At 49.8% G+C, this 25000-nt stretch overlaps 1 protein-coding gene across 1 annotated transcript in view; it reads right to left on the bottom strand.

The window, feature by feature from the left end:
• Positions 1–25000, bottom strand: part of adgb (androglobin) — a 69524-nt gene that overhangs the window by 11981 nt on the left and 32543 nt on the right. The window contains 18 exon segments of the mRNA XM_061241587.1: positions 1–19; positions 2180–2287; positions 2289–2336; positions 3107–3270; positions 7433–7544; positions 9318–9409; positions 10582–10757; positions 11447–11634; positions 12267–12420; positions 12936–13067; positions 15848–15941; positions 18630–18651; positions 18694–18803; positions 20023–20158; positions 20505–20672; positions 21696–21775; positions 21778–21809; positions 24396–24529. The exon segment at positions 1–19 is cut by the window's left edge and continues 99 nt beyond it. Coding sequence (XP_061097571.1) covers positions 1–19; positions 2180–2287; positions 2289–2336; positions 3107–3270; positions 7433–7544; positions 9318–9409; positions 10582–10757; positions 11447–11634; positions 12267–12420; positions 12936–13067; positions 15848–15941; positions 18630–18651; positions 18694–18803; positions 20023–20158; positions 20505–20672; positions 21696–21775; positions 21778–21809; positions 24396–24529 — 1969 coding nt within the window.

Genomic DNA, 25000 nt, shown 5'->3' with positions numbered 1-25000 from the left:
GCAGGCGGGCCTGTGTAGCCTGGAACCACAGAGCAGCGAGGCGTCAGCACCATCCCGGTAACCGCAGCAACGCGTCAGTACCGCCACAGCCCGGCTCGGTAACCGCAGCTCCCACTGTACCATCCAGCTATGCCAGCTTCAAAACCTAGTTGGTCAAGTTGGGTATAAGTTGGTCTAGCTGGGTATGAGCTGGTCAACCAGTATGGTCAAGCTGGTCATAAAGCTGGTCTAGCTGGGCATGAGCTGGTCAACCAACTAGCGCTGGTAGCTTCAACTAGCTACCTACTGTTTCAAAACCTAGCTTGAGTTATTCAAACAGGCTGGCATAGCCGGTCTGAACTGGTCAACCAGCCACCGGCTGTTTCGAAACCTAGTTTCAAAACAAAACTAAAAGTGAACAAGCTGTTTGGTCCGGTCGCTTGCAGCCCTTGTGCCTTTTTTTAGCAAACTAACGTGTGAACTCTGACTCACAAATGTACCCGAGAGAGAGTGCCGGACTGGTGAAGTGAAAAGTGTTATTACTCATGATCAAACTCGGCCGTCTGCACACAACCTTCACACCAGCTGTTTGCGGGCGGTTTAGACCGGTCCACGTGCAGCTCAGACCGGATGTTTGTGTGTGGTTCAGAGCGGTGGTGTGTGGGGTTCAGACCCGGTCTGTGTGTGGTTCAGACCCGGTCGGTGTGTGGTTCAGACCCGGTTTGTGTGGGGTTCAGACCCGGTCTGTGTGTGGTTCAGACCCAGTTTGTGTGTGGTTCAGACCCAGTTTGTGTGTGGTTCAGACCCGGTCTGTTGTGGTTCAGACCCGGTCTGTGTGTGGTTCAGACCCGGTCTGTGTGTGGTTCAGACCCGGTTTGTGTGTGGCTCAGACCCAGTTTGTGTGTGGTTCTGACCCAGTCTGTGTGTGATTCAGACCCGGTTTGTTTGTGGTTCAGACCCGGTCTGTGTGTGGTTCAGACCCGGTTTGTGTGTGGCTGAGGCCGTTGTTTTGAGAAGACGACTTTTCAAATGGAATGTGACTGAATGGACACTAAGTACACAGTGTTCTCATGTGCTGTGGATGGCCTTTGGTGAAAGGATACTGCATTACCATAGCAAAGGTACCGCATAATATTGTCCAGAGAGAGAGAGAGAGAGAGAGGAGAGAGAGGGGGGGGGGGGAGAGAGAGAAGAGACAATGAGAGAGACAGATTGAGAGGGAGAGAGAGACATTATCAGAGGAAAAGAGAGACCGTTGACCCTTTATTTGATGGTTAAAATAAGGAATAGAGAGATACATAGATACATGGAGAGAGGGATAGATAAGATAGAGATGGAGAGAGAGGAATAGATAGCATGGGAGTGAGAGAGAGAGGGATAGATAGAGAGGGATCGATTGAAAGGGAGAAAGAGAGAGGGAGACATGGATAGAGAAAGAGAGAGAGCGGCAGAGAGATATAGAGGGAAATAGAGAGAGGGATAGATATAGAGAGAGGGATACATAGATACTGAGTGATAGATAGAGATATATAGAGAAAGAGAGAGGGAGAGAGACAGAGAGAGAGTGAGAGAGAGGGAGAGGGAGGAGGAGAGAGAGAGACAGACAGAGAGAGATAGAGAGAGAGAGAGAGCGAGCGAGAGAGAGAGAGAGCGAGCGAGAGAGCGAGGGAAAGAGGGTGAGAGCGAGAGAGAGAGAGGGAAAGAGGGTGAGAGGGAGAGAGAGGAGAGAGAGAGGGCGAGAGAGAGAGAGAGAGAGAGAGGAGAGAGAGAGGAGGGGAGAGAGAGAGAGAGACAGAGAGAGAGAGAGAGAGAAGGTGAGAGGAGAGAGAGAGAGACAGAGAGAGAGGAGGAGAGAGAGACAGAGAGAGAGAGAGAGAGAGAGAGAGAGAGAGACAGAGGAGGAGAGAGAGGAGGACAGAGAGAGAGAGAGAGAGGGAGACAGGGAGAGAGAGAGAGAGAGAGAGGAGGAGAGGGAGAGAGACAGAGGAGGAGAGAGAGAGAGAGAGAGAGAGACAGAGGAGGAGAGAGAGGAGGACAGAGAGAGAGAGAGAGAGAGAGAGAGAGAGAGAGTGAGAGAGAGAGAGAGAGAGAGAGAGAGCGAGAGAGAGAGGAGGAGAGAGAGACAGAGAGAGAGAGAGAGAGAGGAGGAGAGAGAGAGACAGAGAGACAGAGACAGAGACAGAGACAGAGAGCGCAGCACCTTGACAGCCCTCCCGGGCTCAGCGGTCTCCCAGCCCAGCTGTATGGCTCTGATCTGATCCGCTCTCTCCGTGTCCTTCCTGATCTCCACCGCCTCCGCCGTCGCCATGGTCACACACCACCCGCAGGGCCCACTGCGGCATGCTGGGGTCCAGAGCCTGTTGAGTGTGTGACACCCCCAAAAAAACACATTCATGTACAGGGCCCGCTGTGAAAGAGCCTCCCTCTCTGCGTTTGGCTGACCCTGTGATGCTACTACACACTTCTGTGACATGAGCATGTTACCCTGAGCCGTCGAGAATCAGGGGAGCATCATCGGTATGCTTTTCTAATTGTGATTAGCCCCCCTGAAGTACAACGAGAACATAGGTCCTTTTCCCCCAACAAGATTCCGTCAAGAGTCATTGGAAATAATCATCCTTCTAGTTCCTTTAATTTCTTGACCCAAGCCTTTTTCCTTTTGTTGCTTGGATGAACCATTTTGTTGCAACGCACAGCGGCGGATGGTGAAATTGCGGTCTGCTGCTGTGGTGGAAGGTCTTCGGGGGGGGGGAAAAAAGAAACCTGGCCTTCGAATGAGCCGGTATAACACCACTGAGTTTATAACTCAACGCAATTACCAATCAAGCAAGAGAGTTAGAGGTGAACCCACCCCCAAACACAACCATCTATAACCTTCCCTTCTCTGAATGCACTTCTCAACTGAACATTCTAATGCTGATGTCACAATCACCACTGGCAACGGAGAGCAGCGGAGTTCTAGAACACTGACAGAAACATTCCAAAGGGTCAAAGGGTAAAAAAAAAAAGAAAAAAAGAAAAAAAAGAACTAAATAAAACCACAGAAATGGCATCAGAGAAGACACTGCTGGAATGGAAAGAGAGAGAGAGAGAGAGAGAGAGAGAGAGAGGCGGAATGCGGACGGACCGGAGCTTCCTGTCGGGACCCCGGCTTGGCGGCCGGCTTCTCCTTCTCCTTCTCCTTCTCCTTGCCCTTGCGGTTGTGTTTGGGCGTGGCGGGCTTCTGGGCCTCGCCGCTCAGCGTCTCACCGCTCACGGTCGCGGTGGGGTCCTCCAGCCTCTCCGCGGACACTGCGGGCAGAGAGGGGGGGGCAGGCCTACGCTCACACGTCTGCGTCTCCGATGAGAAACCGCTCAGTTTTCGCCGCAAAGCACACACTTCACCAGCTATAGGTCAGAGCACAACGCTGATCGTCACGCTGACAATAAGATCCGCACAGCCGTCGGGCCCTTGAGCAAGGCCCTTGACCCTGCATTGCTCCAGGGGAGGATCGTCTCCTGCTCTGGATAAGAGCGTCTACCAAATGCCATTAATAATAATGTAATGTTACAAGAGAATGATTGATCACATTTATTTGGCAGATGCTTTTTTATCCAAAGCGATGTACAACAAGGCATTAGAAGAACTACAGAAGAGGTTGGTTAAGGCACTACTCACATTAAGCAGCAGTTGTCTCCAGCCATGACCATCAAGTCTAGTTTCCATGGTAATTATGTGCCAAGTCAGTAAATATGGTATGTCAAACTAGAAGCATGGCATGATACAATAGATTTAGCAGGCCTGGTCTCTTGATTATGAGAACAAGCCATTCAGTCGATCTATGCATGTCTCAAAATGTCCACTTTCCCACTGCTAAGAGAGTATCCAGCACTATCAAGCAAATCTGTCCGTGAAGAACGCAATAACCCGGCTTATATTAAAACATCCTGGCGAGATATTCCTCATATAAATAACAGAATGAGTCTGCATACCACCGCAGAATTGACCTCTCAGCAATCTCCACCTACACCCCCATTCACGCATTTCATATCAACAGCCAATCTTTATCTTTACTGGAGACAGACAATCTTTCCTGGAGACAGACGCCTTTGCAGACAGCACAGCACTGCTGTTCCCCTGCACAGAACTGTCCAGCCGGGCCTGGTTTCTGTCATCTCTACCAGCGTATGGAGGTCTTACGGACAAAACCAAGGACAGGATCACAGAAAGCCCTCTGAATATCCCCACTGTTGCCTTCCCTTGAATGAGATTCATAAGGACACAACAGGTTTGCTCAAAGGACTCGGTGAAGATGCAAATCAATAAAAATCAGACCTGGGATCAAAAAGTATTTGTTTTGGATTGGACTCTTCTGTTGGTCTATTGATCTTGCCTGGTGCATTTGAGGAGGAGAAGATGGGTGGGGTTTACACTTTACAGTTTACACTTTAAGTATTTGAATCTAAAATAATAACTATTTGAACCCAGGTCTGATTTAAAAAAATCATTACAAATCAGCTGATTGAATGAATATAGACATATTCATTCGGTAAGGGAGACACGGCAATACAGGATATGAACTGGAACTTGTTATGGCCCTGCCCATCTTATCTACAGGTGATTCAGTGCAGTGAATAAACCCTGCCCAACACTGGGAACAAGTTTATAAGCTTCTAATATCAATGATGGGTTATGTCTTTCAGAGCTTATCGTACGCCAGCAGTCCCCCGCCCACAGTCTGCACTGTGTGTCAGTGAGGTGCCCACGCTCGCAAAGACAGAGTCTGGACTAGGTGGCAGTGTTGCTCTGCGGGAACGGCTCCGCAACCAGCCGGTTACGATTCCGTAGCCTCCTCCTGCACGGCTGCGCCTTGTGCGCTGAGAACAGCACGCGCGCAACGTTACTGCGAACAATCCTTCGCATTTAAATGCGCGCGTTATAATTGTCCTCTGTGCGTCTGACTAGCCTGAAGCTAACAGGCGGACGTTGCGCTAAGCAGGGGCTTTCACCTCACGCAAAGTTGAGCTGACGGCACCGCTGGGTCCAATTACTCGTCTAAAATATTTTGGCTGGGTCTCGACTGGTTTCTGAACACCTGTGACTGTTATCCACGTGTTATAGACGTGCTCAGAATTCACAACGGGGCAAATGATCAATTCAGAGCACCGAAACCAAAAACGGCTTCTGATCACGTCTCTGTCGCCCGTGTTTCAGCAGGCTGGGTTGAGAACGCAGAACGCCCCTTCAGCCGGACGACTGAAAGCGGATTGAGTTTCCCCGGTGTTGTATGCCCAAAGGCCCAGAGGAGAACAGTAGTCTGTGTGGCTGCACTGACCTCTGTTCACTGGGACACTGGAGAATGAAGGGCATGCGCACGATTATGATCGATGGATGAGGTTTTCATACGCTGCAGCTCGGATCTGCAAAGGTCGTCGTATTTAGCCCGAGAGCTCCAAAACAATCGCTCTCCGCAAAAACCAAACAATTATCCCGCTCGATTAGCGTGACCTATAACCACTTCCACAAAGGTAAATATGACTGGAGAACTTCCTGTCATGGAGACCGTGCTGAACTGTGCTGTACGGCGCAGGATATGAACAGCAGTATAGAGCAGGATATGAACAGCAGTATAGTGTGGGGTATGAAACAGCAGTATAGAGCAGGATATGAACAGCAGTATAGAGCAGGATATGAACAGCAGTATAGTGTGGGGTATGAAACAGCAGTATAGAGCAGGATATGAACAGCAGTATAGAGCAGGATATGAACAGCAGGATAGAGCAGGATATGAAACAGCAGTATAGAGCAGGATATGAACAGCAGGATAGAGCAGGATATGAAACAGCAGTATAGAGCAGGATATGAACAGCAGTATAGAGCAGGATATGAAACAGCAGTATAGAGCAGGGTATGAACAGCAGTACAGAGCAGGATATGAACAGCAGTATAGAGCAGGATATGAAACAGCAGTATAGAGCAGGATATGAAACAGCAGTATAGTGTGGGATATGAAACAGCAGTGTAGTGTGGGCTATGAAACAGCAGGATATGAACAGTAGTATAGCGTGGGGTATGAAACAGCAGTATAGCGTGGGGTATGAAACAGCAGTGTAGTGTGGGGTATGAAACAGCAGTATAGAGCAGGATATGAAACAGCAGTATAGAGCAGGATATGAAACAGCAGTATAGTGTGGGATATGAAACAGCAGGATATGAACAGCAGTATAGCGTGGGGTATGAAACAGCAGTATAGCGTGGGGTATGAAACAGCAGTATAGTGCAGGATATGAAACAGCAGTATAGTGTGGGATATGAAACAGCAGTATAGAGCAGGATATGAAACAGCAGTATAGTGTGGGATATGAAACAGCAGGATATGAACAGCAGTATAGCGTGGGGTATGAAACAGCAGTATAGCGTGGGGTATGAAACAGCAGTATAGTGCAGGATATGAAACAGCAGTATAGCGTGGGGTATGAAACAGCAGTATAGCGTGGGGTATGAAACAGCAGTATAGCGTGGGGTATGAAACAGCAGTATAGCGTGGGGTATGAAACAGCAGTATAGCGTGGGGTATGAAACAGCAGAATAGCACGGGGTATGAAACAGCAGTATAGCGTGGGGTATGAAACAGCAGTATAGCACGGGGTATGAAACAGCAGTATAGCGTGGGGTATGAAACAGCAGTATAGCGTGGGGTATGAAACAGCAGTATAGCGTGGGGTATGAAACAGCAGTATATGAACAGCAGTATAGAGCAGGATATGAAACAGCAGTATAGCGTGGGGTATGAAACAGCAGTAAAGCGTGGGGTATGAAACAGCAGTATAGCGTGGGGTATGAAACAGCAGTATAGCGTGGGGTATGGAACAGCCGTATAGCGTGGGGTGTGGAGAGGAACAGATCTTTTTGGGGGAGAAGAAGTGGGGCGGGCAGAGCGGCACGGAGTGGGAGGCGGCTCTTTGTCACAGAACGAACCGGAACGTACCGGAACGTACCAGAAAGTACCGGAACGCTGCGCCAAACAGCTGTCGGCCCGCCTTACCTACCGCCCCGGAGAGAACGACCCTGACACACTTTCCGTGAGAGAGTAAACTTACACACATCACAACCGCCTGGCAGACATCTTACAGGAGCAAGAACAAAGACTCACAAACCTCTGCTTTCTGCTCATTACAATACATGTTATTTACCTGAAGCTTTTATCCAAAGCGAAATTACAGCTGGTGAGACTAAGCAGGAAACAATCCCCCCAGGAGCAGTGTGGGGTTAAGGGCCTTGCTCAGGGGCCCAACAGCTGCACTGATCTTATTGTGGCTACACCGCGGATCGAACCACCAACCTAGCAGGTCCCAGGAGAAGGTTGCAGCTGCAGTGCCTCAGAATCCTCTAGTGGGGCGGGGCCCATGATGCATTGGCATCAAAGGGTCAGAAGAAACCCCGCAGGAACCTGCACGCGGCGTTGGGGCGTACCTTTGGACTCGTTCTTCTCTGCGTCTCTGAGCGCCTGGGTGAAGGCGGCCTGGGACTCGTCTAGGGGCCAGCTCCTGTGCAGAACCTCGGCCTGGACCAGGTACCTGTGTCCCTGTGCGAGACAGACAGAACACAGACACCGTAACCCACGGTGACAACAGACAGGAACACAGACACCGTAACCCAGAGTAACAGACAGAGCTACACACCGTAACCCACGGTAACAACAGACAGGAACACAGACACCGTAACCCAGAGTAACAGACAGAGCTACACACCGTAACCCACGGTAACAACAGACAGGAACACAGACACTGTAACCCACGGTAACAACAGACAGGAACACATACACCGTAACCCACGGTAACAGACAGGACTACACAACGTAACCCACGGTAACAGACAGAACACAGACACCGTAACCGGGACAGGCAGGAACATAGACACTGTAACCCAAGGTAACAGACAGGAACACAGACACCGTAACCCACGGTAACCTGTGGCGCCTACCCCGCACAACCCCCTTTCTGAGGAACGTTACGTCTCTCCACTCCGAAACACGCCATAATTCTTTCACACAGAGAGACAGGGGTGGAGCAGTCAACGACACTACTGTCAAAACACCTGGGTCAAATATGTCATTGTTTTGGATTCAAATACATTTCTACACTTTACTGAGCTCGTCTGGTGTATTAGAAATCAAACCCCACCTTCTGGTCCTCTTGGTTGCCTCATTTCTACCACGATCAATCGAGCAAAGAAAAGTATTTAAATCCAAAACCATTACGTATTTCACCCCGGTCTGACTGTGCCACACGTCTTTACCCAGCACGCGCAACAGCACTCCTACAAGGACTGAATATCGACCCAGCGCTGATTTATTAACGGACTCTCATTCATCATAACGGCTTGTTTAAGCGTATCGGCAGTTGTTTTGAATGGAGACTGATGGGGAGAATGGGTAATGGCCGTGTACTCGAACCACAGCCACGCCAGAGCTCCACAGCCTTCATTTTCCACACACCTCTTCAGCAAAACCCCAAAGAGACAAAAAGAAGCCGATCACTGCACTCATTTCTGCCTCCATTTGTATGTAAATGTGCGTTATTTCAAGAGGTCTGCATGAGCCACTACTGTCCAGTTATCAACACAAATCTGAGAGAGTGAAAACAGGAACATTATGTTCGTGTCTGTGTGTGCGTCTATGTGTGTGTGTGTTTGTGTACCTCTGTGTATGTGTGTGTGTGTGTGCATGTACTGTATATGCATTTGTGTGTATGCATGGGTGTGTATGTGTGTGTGTGCATGTACTGTATGTATATATATGTGTGTATAAATGTGTGTGCATGATTGTGTGTGTGCACATGCTGCTAATCCTAATGTGACAGACCATCAGGACACAAGCAGGACAGTGGAGAAGATAAGGCTCAGAGCCCCAGACTGCTCCTCCACTCCCCGGTTAAATCCCACAAAAAGTCACCTTCACAACAAGAATAAATACGGCCTTTAGACAAATATATAAACTACAAATACATAAATGCTCATTTATCGAAATCGATCAGAAATCATCTCCTTTTATTGCACTTAATGTTTGAATTTTTGTATTCAGCACAAATGAAATGAGCTCTATAAGCAGAAAAGGCCTGATCGATTGAAATAAATAGATAGACGGATGGATGATCGATTGATGGATGGATAGATGAATAAATAAACAGGCAGACAGATATATAAAGCGGGGCTGGAGGCTGAGTGAGAGAGAGGGAGAGAGAGAGGGGAGAGAGGGAGAGAGGGAGGGAGAGAGCGGGAGGGAGAGAGAGAGAGAGAGAGAGAGAGAGAGAGAGAGAGAGAGAGAGAGAGAGAGTCGGGTTGACAGGTGTGCGGTTACCGCTGTCTCCGAGCGCTGCTCCTGGTCTCCGCTCGGCCCCTCCCCCACGGTGCCCCCCCCGCCCTGCTGCCCCCCGTCCTGCTGGCCTCCCACTGGAGAGAGAGAGAAAGAGAGAGGGAGAGAGAGAGAGAGAGGGAGAGAGAAAGAGAGAGAGGGAGAGAGAGAGAGGGGAGGGAGAGAGGGAGAAGGGGAGGGAGAGAGGGAGAGGGGGAGAGAGAGGGAGAGAAAGAGAGGGAGAGAGAGAGGGGAGAGAGAGACAAAGAGAGAAAAAGGACAGAGAGAGAGGGAGAGGGGGGAAGAGAGAGGGAGAGAGAGAGGAGGCAAATTGATACGTGTCACATGGTGAACACCCACGCGTGTTTGTACAGTGCAGCGCAGGGCTGGCTGGCTGCTGCTGGTGGGTTTCTTTTGTGTTTTGCTTCGTTTTTTTAACCCTTTACGCCGTGAGATCAGAAATCAAGGCTGTAGAATCATAAGGTTCTACACTAACTGACATTTTTCACAAAAATCAGTTAGTGTCAATAATACGTTTTTTATAGGGCAATTTGATTCTGATTTTGATATTCTTGCATACTTTTTGGGTGTCTGTTATTCAGATCTGTGAAGAACTGCCCTGCATTTCAATTTTGCTGCGTTCAATCGTGAATGATTTGAAGCTCCGTATTTCGAAACTGCTCAGAACGCAGGTAGAACCTCACAATTCCACTGTCACAAAATACGTGTTCTTAACTGCTGATGTCACAATCACTGCTGGAGTTCCAGAACACTGACTTAGAATTTTGCAAAAAACATTCCATACCCTTCTTAAGGTTTAATGCTTAGTTTCAGAACAACAGGTCTGCTGCTTAGCCCTGACATGCAAAACATGCACTCAGCCCTCATCGAGACCTATCAGTCAAAGCCTGATTTACCGAATCGATAAATCAATACCAGCAATAAACAGCGATCTGGGGGAGGGACGTGGGGCATTATGACATCCTACAACACAATTACAGCAACAGAATCCTGGGATACGTGTGAGGGTAATGATGGGGGGGGGGGGGGGGGGGGGGGGGGCGGAGCCACTGGGCTGAGGAAAAAGCATTTGGGCTAAGCTTTAAAAAAAAAAAGATGTCTGCATGTATAAGGGGATACGCAACACCATGTGTGTTAAACTGCGTCCCATTACTCATTTATAGGTGTCAAAAAAAAAAAAAAAAAGTATCACAAGAGAAATGATTCATGCCCCCCCCCCCCCCCCCCCCTCCGGGAACGTTTGACTCACGGTCCGGCTGTCGGTCGGATGAGAAGCGGAACGCCGGGATCACGGCGCTGCCCTTCCCGGCGCCGCCGGCCACTTCCGCCCCGCGGTCCAGCACCAGCAGCCTGACGTACGCGCCGGGTCGGGACGTCTGGACCTGGAGCGTGCTGACGAGGTCGGCCGTCACCCGCAGGGAGAACCTGAACCGGGACACGCGCGCGTGGGTGTTACACACAAAGCTCTTACAGTGGACAGAGGGTCCCTGTTTCGTTCTCGTATTACTTATTTATTTAATCCTTTATTTAACCCGGGGAGGTCCATCGAGAATGTGTTCTTTTTTTTTTTTTTGCAAGGACGCCTCGGGAGAAATTCTAAAGAGAACAGGGGTAAGTGGGGAGAGAGAGAGAGAACAGGGGTAAGTGGAGAGAGAGAGAGGGAACAGGGGTAAGTGGAGAGAGAGAGAGGGAACAGGGGTAAGTGGAGAGAGAGAGAGAGGGAACAGGGGTAAGTGGAGAGAGAGAGAGGGAACAGGGGTAAGTGGAGAGAGAGAGAGGGAACAGGGGTAAGTGGAGAGAGAGAGAGGGAACAGGGGTAAGTGGAGAGAGAGAGAGAGGGAACAGGGGGTAAGTGGGGAGAGAGAGAGGGAACAGGGGTAAGTGGGGAGAGAGAGAGAGAACAGGGGTAAGTGGAGTGAGAGAGAGAGAGAGAGAGAGAGAGAGAGGGAACAGGGGAAAAGCCCCTGGAGCAGTCTTTGGGTTAAGGGCTTAGCACAAACACGCTCTGTTAGGAGCTGAATTAAGCCTGAACACTTCACTGCGATGTTAAAAAAGGCCCACAGACAGATCTGCCGGTTCACACTTTACCTGGCGGTGATCTACAGGGCTCTTACCTGCAGATGATGTTCTTGTCGTTGGGGATGTAGTAATCGCGGAACTCTTTGACGCAGAAGTTGCCCTGTGGAGTTTCCCTGCTGAGGGCGGGGAGAGGGTCATGTGACCCGATGAGGCGGAGCCTCCACCGCCCCCCCGGGACAGGGGCGTCTCTGGAGTGGGCCTCAGCGACAAAGGTGTAGCCCCCCTGCAACCAGCCAATTACAAAGAGAGGTTAGACCCTGCAACCAGCCAATCACAAAGAGAGGTTAGACCCTGCAACCAGCCAATCACAAAGAGGGGTTAGACCCTGCAACCAGCCAATCACAAAGAGGGGTTAGACCCTGCAATCAACCAATCAAAAGAGGGTTTAGACCCTGCAACAAGCCAGTCACAAAGAGGAGTTACCCCCCCTGTAACCAGCCAATCACAAAGAGGGGTTAGCCCCTCTGTAACCAGCCAATCACAAAGAGGGGTTAGGCCCCCTCACCCCACCCTACAAAAGTGTAAACCCCACCCATCTGCTCCTCCTTGCGGGCTCAAATGCACCAGACAAGATCAATCAAGCACAGAAAAGTATTTAAATCCACAACAAATAGTATGTGAATGCAGGCCTGCTGAGGATGGGATGATGGAGGAGAGGAAGGGGGAGACCTGATTGGGTGGAGGAGAGGAGGGAGGAGACCTGATTGGGTGGAGGAGAGGAGGGAGGAGCCCTGATTGGGTGGAGGAGAGGAGGGAGGAGACCTGATTGGGTGGAGGAGAGGAGGGAGGAGACCTGATTGGGTGGAGGAGAGGAGGGAGGAGACCTGATTGGGTGGAGGAGAGGAGGGGGGAGACCTGATTGGGTGTGTACACGCGCGGCTCCACAGTCTGAAAGACGCGGGGCACCTCCTCCCCGGTGTCGTTATCGATGACGTGGAGCACGCAGCCGCGGACGGGAGAGTAAACCTTCGGCACCACCAGCGTGTCCTTGGGAACCCGAAACACCTCCCTGGGCGAGAGATGACCTTTACAGTGAGAGAGCTCAAACAGGGAGAGTAATACAGCCAGGCTTTACTGAAGATCTGCCTTGTTTAATGTGGGGTCAGCAGCACTGCACTGCAAAGGAAAGTCTGTCTTCAGTGATTTAGTCTTGTAAAGAGACTCTAAATTTTTCTCTGAAGGAGAGTACGCTGCTGTTTTATGTTACGGTTTGCTTGGCGAGTGAAATACTCACCCCATTGGAAATATTTATCAAAAAAAATTTTTTTATATGAATAAGATATGACTTAAATACTGGATGAGATTGACGTCTGCAGGGTGATGCTACAGTTCTGCAGGATTTGTGGGTGATTTGACATGAGTGAAATGGCCGGTTAAGCCTTTGCTCCACGACTTGACCTAATTGAGCTTTAATTGATCAATATATTGACCCGCTTCACGAGTTTGATCGAGCGCCGAGTAACAACAACGGAAACCCGAATGCCCCACGGACCTCCCGTCACCGGGTCCCGGGGGGGACCTCACCTGAAGACCAAGAACCAGGAATTGCTCGGCTGTTCCGGAAAAGCCACGGAGTAGTCCCTGAACGGAACCCTGGTGGACTCGTCGCCATGGCAGGGGTAGAGTTCCGCAGACTTGCTGTTGGAGAAGATGCATCTGCCCGGATACAAAGAATATCACGAAACCAATCGAGTTTCTCGGCCATTTCACTGACTCACATCTATTGGCCGGATCACACGGCTATGCCCCTTGTCTTCAATTTGGCATTCAAATTTATTTATGAGTTTGGCGGAAGTCAAATGCACCAGAAAAAAAAAAAGAAAAAGAGTCTGGAAAAACAGATTTTTTTTAATGCTATATTAAAGGCTAAAGAGAAAATAAATCAGAACATTCCCACTCCAGCGATGCCACTCAAGCAATAACTACTCGAGTCTTTGAATAATGACAGAGTGTGACATAATGTCACCGGGAAATAACGTGACGAGAGAACACGTCAAAAGAAAGCCGCCTGTTATGAGAGGAGCACTAGAGGTGATGGAAACAAAAACTAAAAGAGCACGTTGTATTCACTCATAATCGAGGCGTGTGAATTAATCTATTCATTCCGGGAATTTGCCGCTAACAGCAAAACATACTTGTTTTCCCCAGTTGGGGAGGGCTGGCTGCACTGTGGGGGTCGCCCAACTAAACCATAACCTGCCATGTTCAAATATGGAGTTCAAAGGTTCCAAATATTCAGTCAGAGTTGACATGTGTGAATGTCAATAGGAACTGTACTGAATGCAGCAAAGTTGATGTTTTTATGCATCGTGCCTGGAGCCCATAGCAGATGGTTTGGGAACCACTGCAGGACCGTGCGATTGGCTAAACGGATCAGGGCCCTGTTTCACAAAGCAGGATAACTGAGTTATCCGGATAACTGCACAGAGTAAAACTCCAGCAAACTCAGAAATCCCGCTCCGTGATATACCCGCCAGGGTCCCGTTTCACAAAGCAGGATTACTGAGTTATCCGGATAACTGCACAGAGTAAAACTCCAGCTAACTCAGTAATCCCGCTCCGTGATATACCCTCCAGGGTCCTGTTTCACAAAGCAGGATTAAGTTATCCTGATAACTGCACAGAGTAAAACTCCAGCAAACTCAGAAATCCTGCTCCGTGATATACCCGCCAGGGTCCCGTTTCACAAAGCAGGATTACTGAGTTATCCAGATAACTGCAGAGTAAAACTCCAGCTAACTCAGAAATCCTGCTCCGTGATATACCATCCAGGGTCCTGTTTCACAAAGCAGGATTACTGAGTTATCCGGATAACTGCACAGAGTAAAACTCCAGCTAACTCAGTAATCCTGCTCCGTGATATACCCTCCAGGGTCCTGTTTCACAAAGCAGGATTACTGAGTTATCCGGATAACTGCACAGAGTAAAACTCCAGCTAACTCAGAAAATCCCGCTCCGTGATATACCCTCCAGGGTCCTGTTTCACAAAGCAGGATTAAGTTATCCTGATAACTGCACAGAGTAAAACTCCAGCAAACTCAGAAATCCTGCTCCGTGATATACCCGCCAGGGTCCCGTTTCACAAAGCAGGATTACTGAGTTATCCAGATAACTGCAGAGTAAAACTCCAGCTAACTCAGAAATCCTGCTCCGTGATATACCATCCAGGGTCCTGTTTCACAAAGCAGGATAACTGAGTTATCCGGATAACTGCAGAGTAAAACTCCAGCTAACTGAGTAATCCCGCTCCGTGATATACCCTCCAGGGTCCCGTTTCACAAAGCAGGAGTACTGAGTTATCCGGATAACTGCACAGAGTAAAACTCCAGCTAACTCAGAAATCCTGCTTCGTGAAATCCCCCCCCCCCCCCCCCCCCGCCCCCCGCCCCCCGCGAAACCCAGAATTGAGCGGTTCGACGAGGGCGCGCTGCTCTGTGTAAAGTAAGACACAGGATGCCTCGGAGGCACTGGGTTCTACATCCATTCTGTGGGCCCACTTGGAGCGGAGGGAGGATAAACAGCAGATGGTACATCAGGGAACAGAAAGCCAAGCGCAGAAACGGAGAGTGGAGTTGATGAAGAAGCGGGGCCAGTGGAGACTCTTACATAAAGGCAGACTCTGGCCAGCACTCCCGTCAGTGTTGTTGTCTTTATTCACAGGAGAATGCAAAGTGGCAAGTGTGCTGTGAGCAACAGTTTCACACTCCCCGCCGGACAAAGGGGCGCTTTTATCTGTCGTTTACGGTCAGAATTGAGGACTTAGAATGCTTAGCTGCAGCAGGTCTGTGTCACATGCATCGACCCGCTGCCTCTCATTATCAGAGATGATGCAAAAACAGCGCCAGGGTTTATGTTCTGTTGATGTTATGAGAGTATAAAAATTTAAAACCATATGATTACTAAAATATGACAATAAGTGCATGTGTGTGTTTCTGAGTGTGCGTATGTGTGTGAGTGAGACGTGCATTTGTGTGTGTGTGTTCCTGTTTGTTTGTGTGTGTGTGTGTGTGTGTGTGTGTGTACACACTGGTGATTACACAGCTCTTACCTTTATCAACACAGGACGTTTTTTTCTGCTTTGTGAGTGTGTGTATGTGTGAGTGTGTGTCTGTATGTGCACACACTGTTGATTACACAGATCTTACCTTAATAAACACACGGCATGTTTTTCTGCTGTGTGTGTGTGTGTGTGTGTGTGTGTGTGTGTGTGCGTGCGTGTGTGTGTGTGTGTGTGTGTGTGTGTGTGTGTGTGAGTGTGTGTGTGTATGCGTGTATGCGTGTGTGAGTGTGTGTGTGTATGTGTGCGTATGCGTGTGTGTGTGTATGTGTGCGTATGCGTGTGTGTGTGTGTATGTGTGTGTATGTGTGTGTGTGAGTGTGAGTATCTGTGCATATGCATGTGTGTGTGTGTGTGTGTGTGACTACACAGCCCTTACCTCAATAAACACACGGCGTGTTTCTCTGCTTTGGCTTCCACTACGGCCCACATCTTGCGCAGCGTCTCAGAAGCCCTGGTGTTCTCCTGCGTGCCTGCAGGACAACAGCCGTTTTCACCACAGAACCGCGGCAAAATACATTATCCGGCAACACACCCACTAAATTTAACCAACCGTTAAACAACAGAAAACAACGCTTCACATGCAGCTGCGCTACCCTGCGTCACGCTTCACACCGTTTTGCGTTTCCGCGAAGCGAGACGTAAGGAATGTGTGTGTGTGTGTGTGTGTGTGTGTGTGTGTGTGTGTGTCTTCAGGGAGAACACAATGACGGGGCACCACCGCAGAAAGGCATACAGTAAATCTCCCTTTAGGAAGCAGGACGACACGCAAGTGGGCGGGGGTGGCGGTTATAAATCCGTTTTAAACGTCTTCGTTTGAAATGCGTCACGATGTGACCTTTATGAAAATAATGTCGTGTAATTTACTGCCGGCGTAAAAGCGTTGCCGCGACGCACGAAGGCAAGACGGACAGCTGCGATACATCACCTGTCAATCATTTGAAGAGCTCGACTCTTCATTCACAACGTAATGGTACAATGTCTTGTACAATTCATTCCAGTCCTTTGGCCAATTCTGCTTCACTGGTTTAGATCTGCTCTCAATAGCATTGTCCCAAAATCACCAAGTACACTGCCACTACAGTGTGAAGTGCCACTGTTTAAAAATAAAACCGAATTTAATTCAGTTGTTTCTCTTCGTAGATTATGATTAAAAACACGGTCAGAGAAAGAAGAGGGAGAGAGCGAGAGAGAGTTCAGACAAAAAAACCTTTCAGTGAAAAAACCCCCAAAATATGTCAACAAGGATCATCTCAACGAGGATTTTAGTCTTATATTTAGATTTAAAGGGCAGGCTTCACAGACACAGATTAAGCTTAGTCATGGACTAAAATGAGTTTTGTACGGAGAATCTCGATTCAAAATGTAATTTAACCTAGGACTAGGTTTTAATCTGTGTCTGAGAAACTGGCCCAAAATCGTATTTTTCTAATCCTTTTCGCTAAATAAGACAAAAATATTGCCAATGAGGTGAGACGGTTTGACTCATTTCAAGATTTGCCAACGGGTTGAGACTATTTTGCTAGCCAAGAAAACACTAACTCATAAAACAAGCTAATATTTCCTTCTCGAGAGGAAACAAAAGATTTCAAGTCTCGAAAAAGAACGCTTGCGAAGGCAGACTTTCTTCCGCAGATCTTGCGGCTCTGGGCGAGCGGGGGGGGGGATGGGGGTTTGGGGGGGGGGGCAGTGTACCGGGCCCTAACGCGGCGCCGCAGATTGATTGGTCCTGGATGAGACACTTGCCGTCGGCCCCGGCGATAAATAGCGCCCGCCCCGCCCGTGACGTGGGCGTCGGGCAGCGGCAGGGGGCGAGGTGGTGACCTCATTCCGCTCCCCCTCGCCTGTCACGGCTGCTCGCCGTCACGGGAGAGACTGACGTCCCCCCGAACCTCCCCCCCCCCCGGCCCCCCACGCGTGTGCTGCCGAACATGTGAACTCAAAATGTTAGCGTGTCAAACTCCGCGATCGGCGAAGGGGGATTATTAATAACACAACATCGGACTCCGTCAAAAGAATCTGTTCGCCGCTGCGTCAACAACCACCTCATCACGAGGAGCAATCTACTGTACTATCGCACCATAATTACCCTGTCCGTTAACCGATTCAGGCATTCCTGTGTCTCTCCGTTTAGACTGCCTTCCTTTAGTGTTTATTTGACCTTTTTTACCATTCCTGAAAATCACGGTTATCATGACTGTGATTGTGATAATATTATAATTATTACTATTATTGTCACATAAATGGAGGATAAACGATGGCCTTTGGGACCTGGAGGAGCACACCTTCACCTGTCCCAGTGGTCTTTAGGACCTGGGGGAGCATACCTTTACCTGTCTTGGTGGCATTATGGACCTGGTGGATCACACCTTTACCTGTCTTGGCAGCGTTATGGACCTGTTGGATCACACCTTTACCTGTCTTGGTGGCGTTATGGACCACACCTTTACCTGTCTTGGCAGCGTTATCGACCTGTTGGATCACACCTTTACCGGTCTTGGTGGCGTTATGGACCTGGCGGATCACACCTTTACCTGTCTTGGTGGCGTTATGGACCACACCTTTACCTGTCTTGGCAGCGTTATCGACCTGTTGGATCACACCTTTACCTGTCTTGGCGGCGTTATGGACCTGTTGGATCACACCTTCACCTGTCCCAGTGGTCTTTAGGACCTGGGGGAGCATACCTTTACCTGTCTTGGTGGCGTTATGGACCTGGTGGATCACACCTTTACCTGTCTTGGCAGCGTTATGGACCTGTTGGATCACACCTTTACCTGTCTTGGTGGCGTTATGGACCACACCTTTACCTGTCTTGGCAGCGTTATCGACCTGTTGGATCACACCTTTACCGGTCTTGGTGGCGTTATGGACCTGGCGGATCACACCTTTACCTGTCTTGGTGGCGTTATGGACCACACCTTTACCTGTCTTGGCGGCGTTATGGACCACACCTTTACCTGTCTTGGTGGCGTTATGGACCACACCTTTACCTGTCTTGGCGGCGTTATGGACCTGTTGGATCACACCTTTACCTGTCTTGGTGGCGTTATGGACCTGGCGGATCACACCTTTACCTGTCTTGGCGGCGTTATGGACCTGGCGGATCACACCTTTACCTGTCTTGGTGGCGTTATGGACCTGGCGGATCACACCTTTACCTGTCTTGGCGGCGTTATGGACCTGGCGGATCACACCTTTACCTGTCTTGGTGGCGTTACGGACCTGGCGGGTGTGAAAGCCCTTCCAGGTGGCCTGCAGCAGGGTGGCGGCCATGTTCTCTGGCTCTGTGGGGTCTCTGTTCCTCCAGGCCTCGGGTGTCTCCGTCGCGGGGCCTGAACGACGGGGAGAAGCACAGGGCTCCGTCAAACCCCGCCGTGACGCATTTCTACACGCTGGCGGGGTGAAGAGCTGCCGTGTGCTTCTGTGGTAGTTATCGCCAGCGTCGTGTTCGCTAAGACGGGTTTATTGCTACTCTCGTTTGTTTGTCTCATCGGATTAATCTACAAGGTCCAAGTTCTTATCTCTGCGGTCATTCCTAGCACTTGAAACCGTACTTCCCTCTAGGGTCTTTCAGCGCACTTGTCCCTGCTTACGGGTATGCACTTTGTTGTACGTTGCTCTGGATAAGGGGTCCCGGGGAAATCAGCCCTGGGTCAAATACACAATTGTTTTGGATTGAAATACTTTTCTGGACTCAACTGAGCCTGCCTGCTGCAATTGAACCAACCAAGAGGGCCAGAAGGTGGGATTTGCAGTACATCATAGGTTCCAACACCAGACATGCTCAGTAAAGCACAGACAATTATTTGGATTCCAAAACAATCATCATCACATCTGACCCAGGTCTGCCCAGAATGTGCCAGTAGTCCAACAGGCTATTCTAGTGTGTGCATTTAACCGGTCCTTGAGAGATGCTACAAATCGGGTCCGGATTTTCTCATTGGCCTCCACTGGCTTCCTATTGCCGCACGCATCCGTTTCAAGGCCCTAGTGTTGGCATTTCAGGCTGCTAAGGGGACTGCCCCACCTTACATACAATCCTTGATCACTCCCTACACCCCAGCTAGACCACTCCGGTCTGCCAGCTCTGGTCGCCTTATGGTTCCCTCTCTACGTGCACCTGGCGGTCGAGCTGCACGTTCACGCCTGTTTTCCGTTCTGGTTCCTCAGTGGTGGAATGACTTGCCTACCACTGTCAGGACAGCAGAATCCCTCCCCCTATTTTGATGCAGACTCAAAACCCACCTTTTCAAACTCTACCTTAGTCCTCCCTGCTGATTTCCCCCCACCCCTCCTTTCTGTTATCCCTATCCTTGTCTAACCCCCCCAAAAAAAACTAAAAAAACTAAAAGAAATTGCACTTATGATGACTATATGTTTAAAACAGCATTCCATGTGTATTTTCCTAGTTCTGGATGTGATACTTTCACTTATGGTAGAACCTATGCACTTGTAAGTCGCTTTGGATTAAAAGCGTCTGCCAAATGACAAAAATGTAAATGTAAATGTAACAGCATTTGTAGTTTGGGTGCCGGTGTGGTGGAGCCTCACCTGTACGGGGGTCCTCCTCTCCTCTCTGCCCCAGGTAGGGGTCGAGCGTGAGCGCCCGGAGGGCGTGCACCTCCTCCACCTGGAGCGTCCGTCCCAGCGCTGCGGTCACCGTGTGCAGCAGGGCCTCGTTAAACACCTGCGCTCGTTAACACGGGGCTCGTTAAACACACCGGGGCCTCGTTAACCGCTCAAACGCCGTCAAACATCGTCGGGCCTCGTATGAGCCCGGAAACACGTCCCCAGATTCCGTTCGGTAACGTGTGCAAAAATGAGGGTTTTCTTTGGTGTTGTTTTGCACTAACTTTTGCAATCTATCCTTTCATCCAGTTTAATATTTAACACAGCTCATCGGTTCTGCAGTAACCTCTCGTCAGCTGCTTGAGATCTCCTTCCATCAAATAAGAATTGATAAATGCACAAAGGCATGGCCACCACGGGTTATTCATTTAGCGAAACAGTGTTCGTAAGAGAGCGGGCGTCACCTGAAAGTGCCCTTTGACCCCGGGGGAGGCGCGCAGCGAGGGGGGGCAGTGAGCGGCCTCCAGCTCCAACATGGCCGCCGGACGCTCCTTCTGGTGGGAGAACGCGCTCACCGCTTTCCCCAGAGCCTTCAGGATGCCGTTGGCCTGCTCCAGGAACCGCAGGCTCTCCTGGGAGGGGGGAGAGGAACGCCCGTCACGGTGAGCCGCAGCGCTCCTTGCCCCCCGTACTCCCATGATCCTTCACTTCCTGCGGCTTGGCCACGAGTGACACACGCCCTCACGCCCGCCGGTGACACAACTCCGGTCCCGGAGGGCCGGTCCGCATGCAGGTTTTTGTTCCAACCAGTTACCTCCATTTTAGATATCTTTTTTTTTTTTTCAAGAAATTTTTTTGGCCTTTTTCAGCTTTATTGGACAGTATAGTATAGAGAGACAGGAAGAATGGGAGCGAGAGAGAGGGAAAGACATGCAACAAATGTCAGACGGTCGGATTTGAACCGCTGACGTTGCGGCTCGCAATGAGCATGCGGTCAGTGCTCTACAGGCTGCGCCACCGAGACACCCCTCCTTTTTAGATTTCTGACAGCTCTACAAACTATGCTGGTTCACTCCGGTACTTGAGCACGGTAAAATCTTTAGGATGCACCTGCGCTCAGATTTCATACTTTTTAATCATCACAGTAATGCGTTTCAGCGCGTCTTTCCTCAGCCAATCAGAGTTCTCCTTGGTGAGGTGTCTAGGCACACGAGCAGTTTACATTTATAAATAGAATATGACAACGACAAACACATTGGTGGAGAAAGAGAGAGAGAAAGACAGAGGAGAGGGAGAGTGAGAGAAAAAGAGTGAAAGAGAGAACAGCATCTGTGTTCAGTGTTAATATTGTCTCAGTAGTTTCTTATATTGTTACAGTAAATATAAACTAAATTTATTTTGACCTGTGTATGTGTGTGTGTGTGTGTGTGTATATTTGCAAACATATATGGGGATGTTTTTGTTATTTGCACATTGTATTACAATGCTAAAGTTCACTTGCAAATAAAGCACATTTCAATCTTGAATCTTTGAATCTTGAACAGAGTGAGAGAGATAGAGAAGAGACAGAGAGAGAGGAGAGAGAGACAGAGAGAGAGAGAGAGTGAGAGAGAGAGAGAGCCACTGGCTTCCAAGATTGCCATGGCGATGCCCACCTTGTCCAGGTGGGGCATGACGGCCTCTTCCTCTCCGAAGACGAAGGGCGTGGTGCTGCACAGGTGGAGGTGGTACCCACCGGAGCCCTGGCGCTCAGCCGCAGGACGTGCCTCCTGACGACACAACACGATTGGACGACACCAACAACAACAACAGCAATGAGCCAATCGCACGCAGCCGCGCTGTCCGCTCCACTCAACGCTGGAGCATCATAACTACCGACAGCAGACGTGACGCTGTAATCATGTGACCGCATTCTTAATCATGTGACACCTGTAGAATAACACAGGTAATGGCACATTCTTAAACAGCCCACATCAGAGAGGACACCTGTAGAATAACACAGGTAATGTCACATCTTAAACAGCCTACATCAGAGAGGACACCTGTAGAATAACACAGGTAATGTCACATTCTTAAACAGCCTACATCAGAGAGGACACCGGTAGAATAACACAGGTAATGTCACATTCTTAAACAGCCTACATCAGAGAGGACACCGGTAGAACAACACAGGTAATGTCACATTCTTAAACAGCCTACATCAGAGAGGACACCGGTAGAATAACACAGGTAATGTCACATTCTTAAACAGCCTACATCAGAGAGGACACCTGTAGAATAACACAGGTAATGTCACATTCTTAAACAGCCTACATCAGAGAGGACACCTGTAGAATAACACAGGTAATGTCACATTCTTAAACAGCCTACATCAGAGAGGACACCGGTAGAATAACACAGGTAATGTCACATTCTTAAACAGCCTACATCAGAGAGGACACCTGCAGAATAACACAGGTAATGTCACATTCTTAAACAGCCTACATCAGAGAGGACACCGGTAGAATAACACAGGTAATGTCACATTCTTAAACAGCCTACATCAGAGAGGACACCGGTAGAATAACACAGGTAATGTCACATTCTTAAACAGCCTACATCAGAGAGGACACCGGTAGAATAACACAGGTAATGTCACATTCTTAAACAGCCTACATCAGAGAGGACACCGGTAGAATAACACAGGTAATGTCACATTCTTAAACAGCCTACATCAGAGAGGACACCGGTAGAACAACACAGGCAACGCCACCTCCTGACCCCTCTGCTTTACATAATTCCCCCATCGCCTGGCCCATAAGACGGCGGCCATTTTCTTTTCCCGGACCAACATTATGCGGAGCAGATTAGATTAGATGAAGCAAATGCTACCATAAATATTCAGAAGAGAAAGGTTAAGTGAACGCTTCTCGGGAAATGGGTTTTTCTCTGCGTGCGTCTGGGCGGCGACACGAGGGAGCGGAGAGAATAACGGGAGCTCTTCATTACCCCACTGTCACGGGCCGCACCCCCGCCTGACCTCGCCATCCCGCCCCTCCCCCCACCCCGCCCCCCCCCGCTTCAAGGACTAACATCCCTCCGCAGAAACCCTGACATTTATCTGCGGTTCATGTTCGGAGATTAAACCAATGTAATGCGAACATTCTTCACTTAAAAAAAAAAAAAATCTTTTTATCTCCTCTTGCCTTTACAAATGGTGTTCTGCACGGCAAAAAAAAATGTGATTTGTCAAACATGAAAGAACATTCTCTCTCTTCACAGCGGGTATTTTATGTGAATTCTTTCATGACGAAATGGTGACTGCTGAATACACTGTACGAACACCGAATACGCGGTCTGAACTGCCCCCGTGCCACAGCTAACATGGCGGCCATTAAACCCCACACTCTGCGCTGGCCAGAGGAGGATGGAGGTCCCCTCTTCAGTCTGCTTCCTCCCAAGGTTTCTTCCTCTCACCAGGGAGAGGAATTTTTTCCTGGCCACTGTTGCCCCAGGCTTGCTTTGGTGGGGGTTTGGCTAGGGTTTCTTGTATAGTGTTTTGAGACAATTGTTTGTGAAATGCGCTATACAAATACACGTTGATTTGATCTGATAATCTACTGATTATCTATTGATCGATTGAAAAATGAATTCCTGACAGTATATGAGTGTGTTCTCGGTGGAGCTGGGTGTGAGCCTGTGTGTGTGTGTGTGTGTGTGTGTGTGTGTGTGTGTGTGTGTGAGAAGCAGCTTGACTTGGGCGTCCCCCTGAGGAGAGGGCAGGGTGGCCCCAGCACGGAGCTCTTCCTCTGGGCATCGCTGGAGGGAGCGGGGCCCGCGTGTGACCAGCCCATGTGACTGAGACAGAGGAAGGGCCCCAGGCCGTGGGGATATCTACAGGCCTGCAGCGGGTCGACAGCAGGGGGCGCTAGCGCCGCTTACCCGAGCGGGAGACAGAGGAAGGGCCCCAGGCCCTCACAGTGTCGCTGTGGGGATACCCACCCTGACCCCCAGGGCAGTGGACCGACAGCAGGGGGCGCTAATGCAGCTTACCATGCATCTGGGGGCGGCCTGTAGCGTAGTGGTTAAGATAAATGACTGGGATACGGTCGGTGGTTCTAATCCCGGTCCAGCTGCAATAAGATCCGCACGGCCGCTGGGCCCTTGAGCAAGGCCCTTAACCCTGCATTGCTCCAGGGGAGGATTGTCTCCTGCTTAGTCTAATCAACTGGATAAGAGCATCAGCCAAATGCCATTAATGTAATGTAATGTAATGTACCCGGGCGGGAGGCAGAGGACGGGCCACAGGCTGTGGGGACATCCGCCCTGACCCGCAGGGCAGCGCACCGACAGCAGGGGGCGCTAGCGCGGCTTACCCGGGCGGGAGGCAGAGGACGGCGGCTTTGGCGGAGCTGGTCTGAACGCTCAGGACAGGGAGCCGGAATCTGGCGCTCTTCCAGGAAAAGGGCTCGGCCGTCAGCCGCCCGGGCCGGAACGCCGGGGGGTCCTTCTCTGGAAAAACACCGGAGCGCAAAATACATTTTACCACAAAGAAACGGATAAATAAATCACGCTAAACTCGTTGAACACGACCTTTCTGCCAGAGTAATTGCAAGGCGGTGACCTTGTGACTCTGATATGTAGGCATCGGTCTTCCGACTGTAAGGCATCATGAGCTATTTGCAGCTGTATGCTTTTTCATCCTGTTTTAAACATGAACAGATGTTTAGATGGGCAGCCTGTAGCCTAGTGGCTAAGGTACATGACTGGGGCAGCCTGTAGCCTAGTGGCTCAGGTACATGACTGGGGCAGCCTGTAGCCTAGTGACTAAGGTACATGACTGGGGCAGCCTGTAGCCTAGTGCCTAAGGTACATGACTGGGGCAGCCTGTAGCCTAGTGACTAAGGTACATGACTGGACAACCTGTAGCCTAGTGGCTAAGGTACATGACTGGGACAGCCTGTAGCCTAGTGCCTAAGGT

The sequence above is a fragment of the Conger conger genome, chromosome 5 (assembly GCF_963514075.1).
Source record: "Conger conger chromosome 5, fConCon1.1, whole genome shotgun sequence".
In the NCBI taxonomy this organism is placed as follows: domain Eukaryota; kingdom Metazoa; phylum Chordata; class Actinopteri; order Anguilliformes; family Congridae; genus Conger; species Conger conger.
Note: the sequence above shows the minus strand (reverse complement) of the source record. Positions and strands in the feature narration are given on the sequence as shown.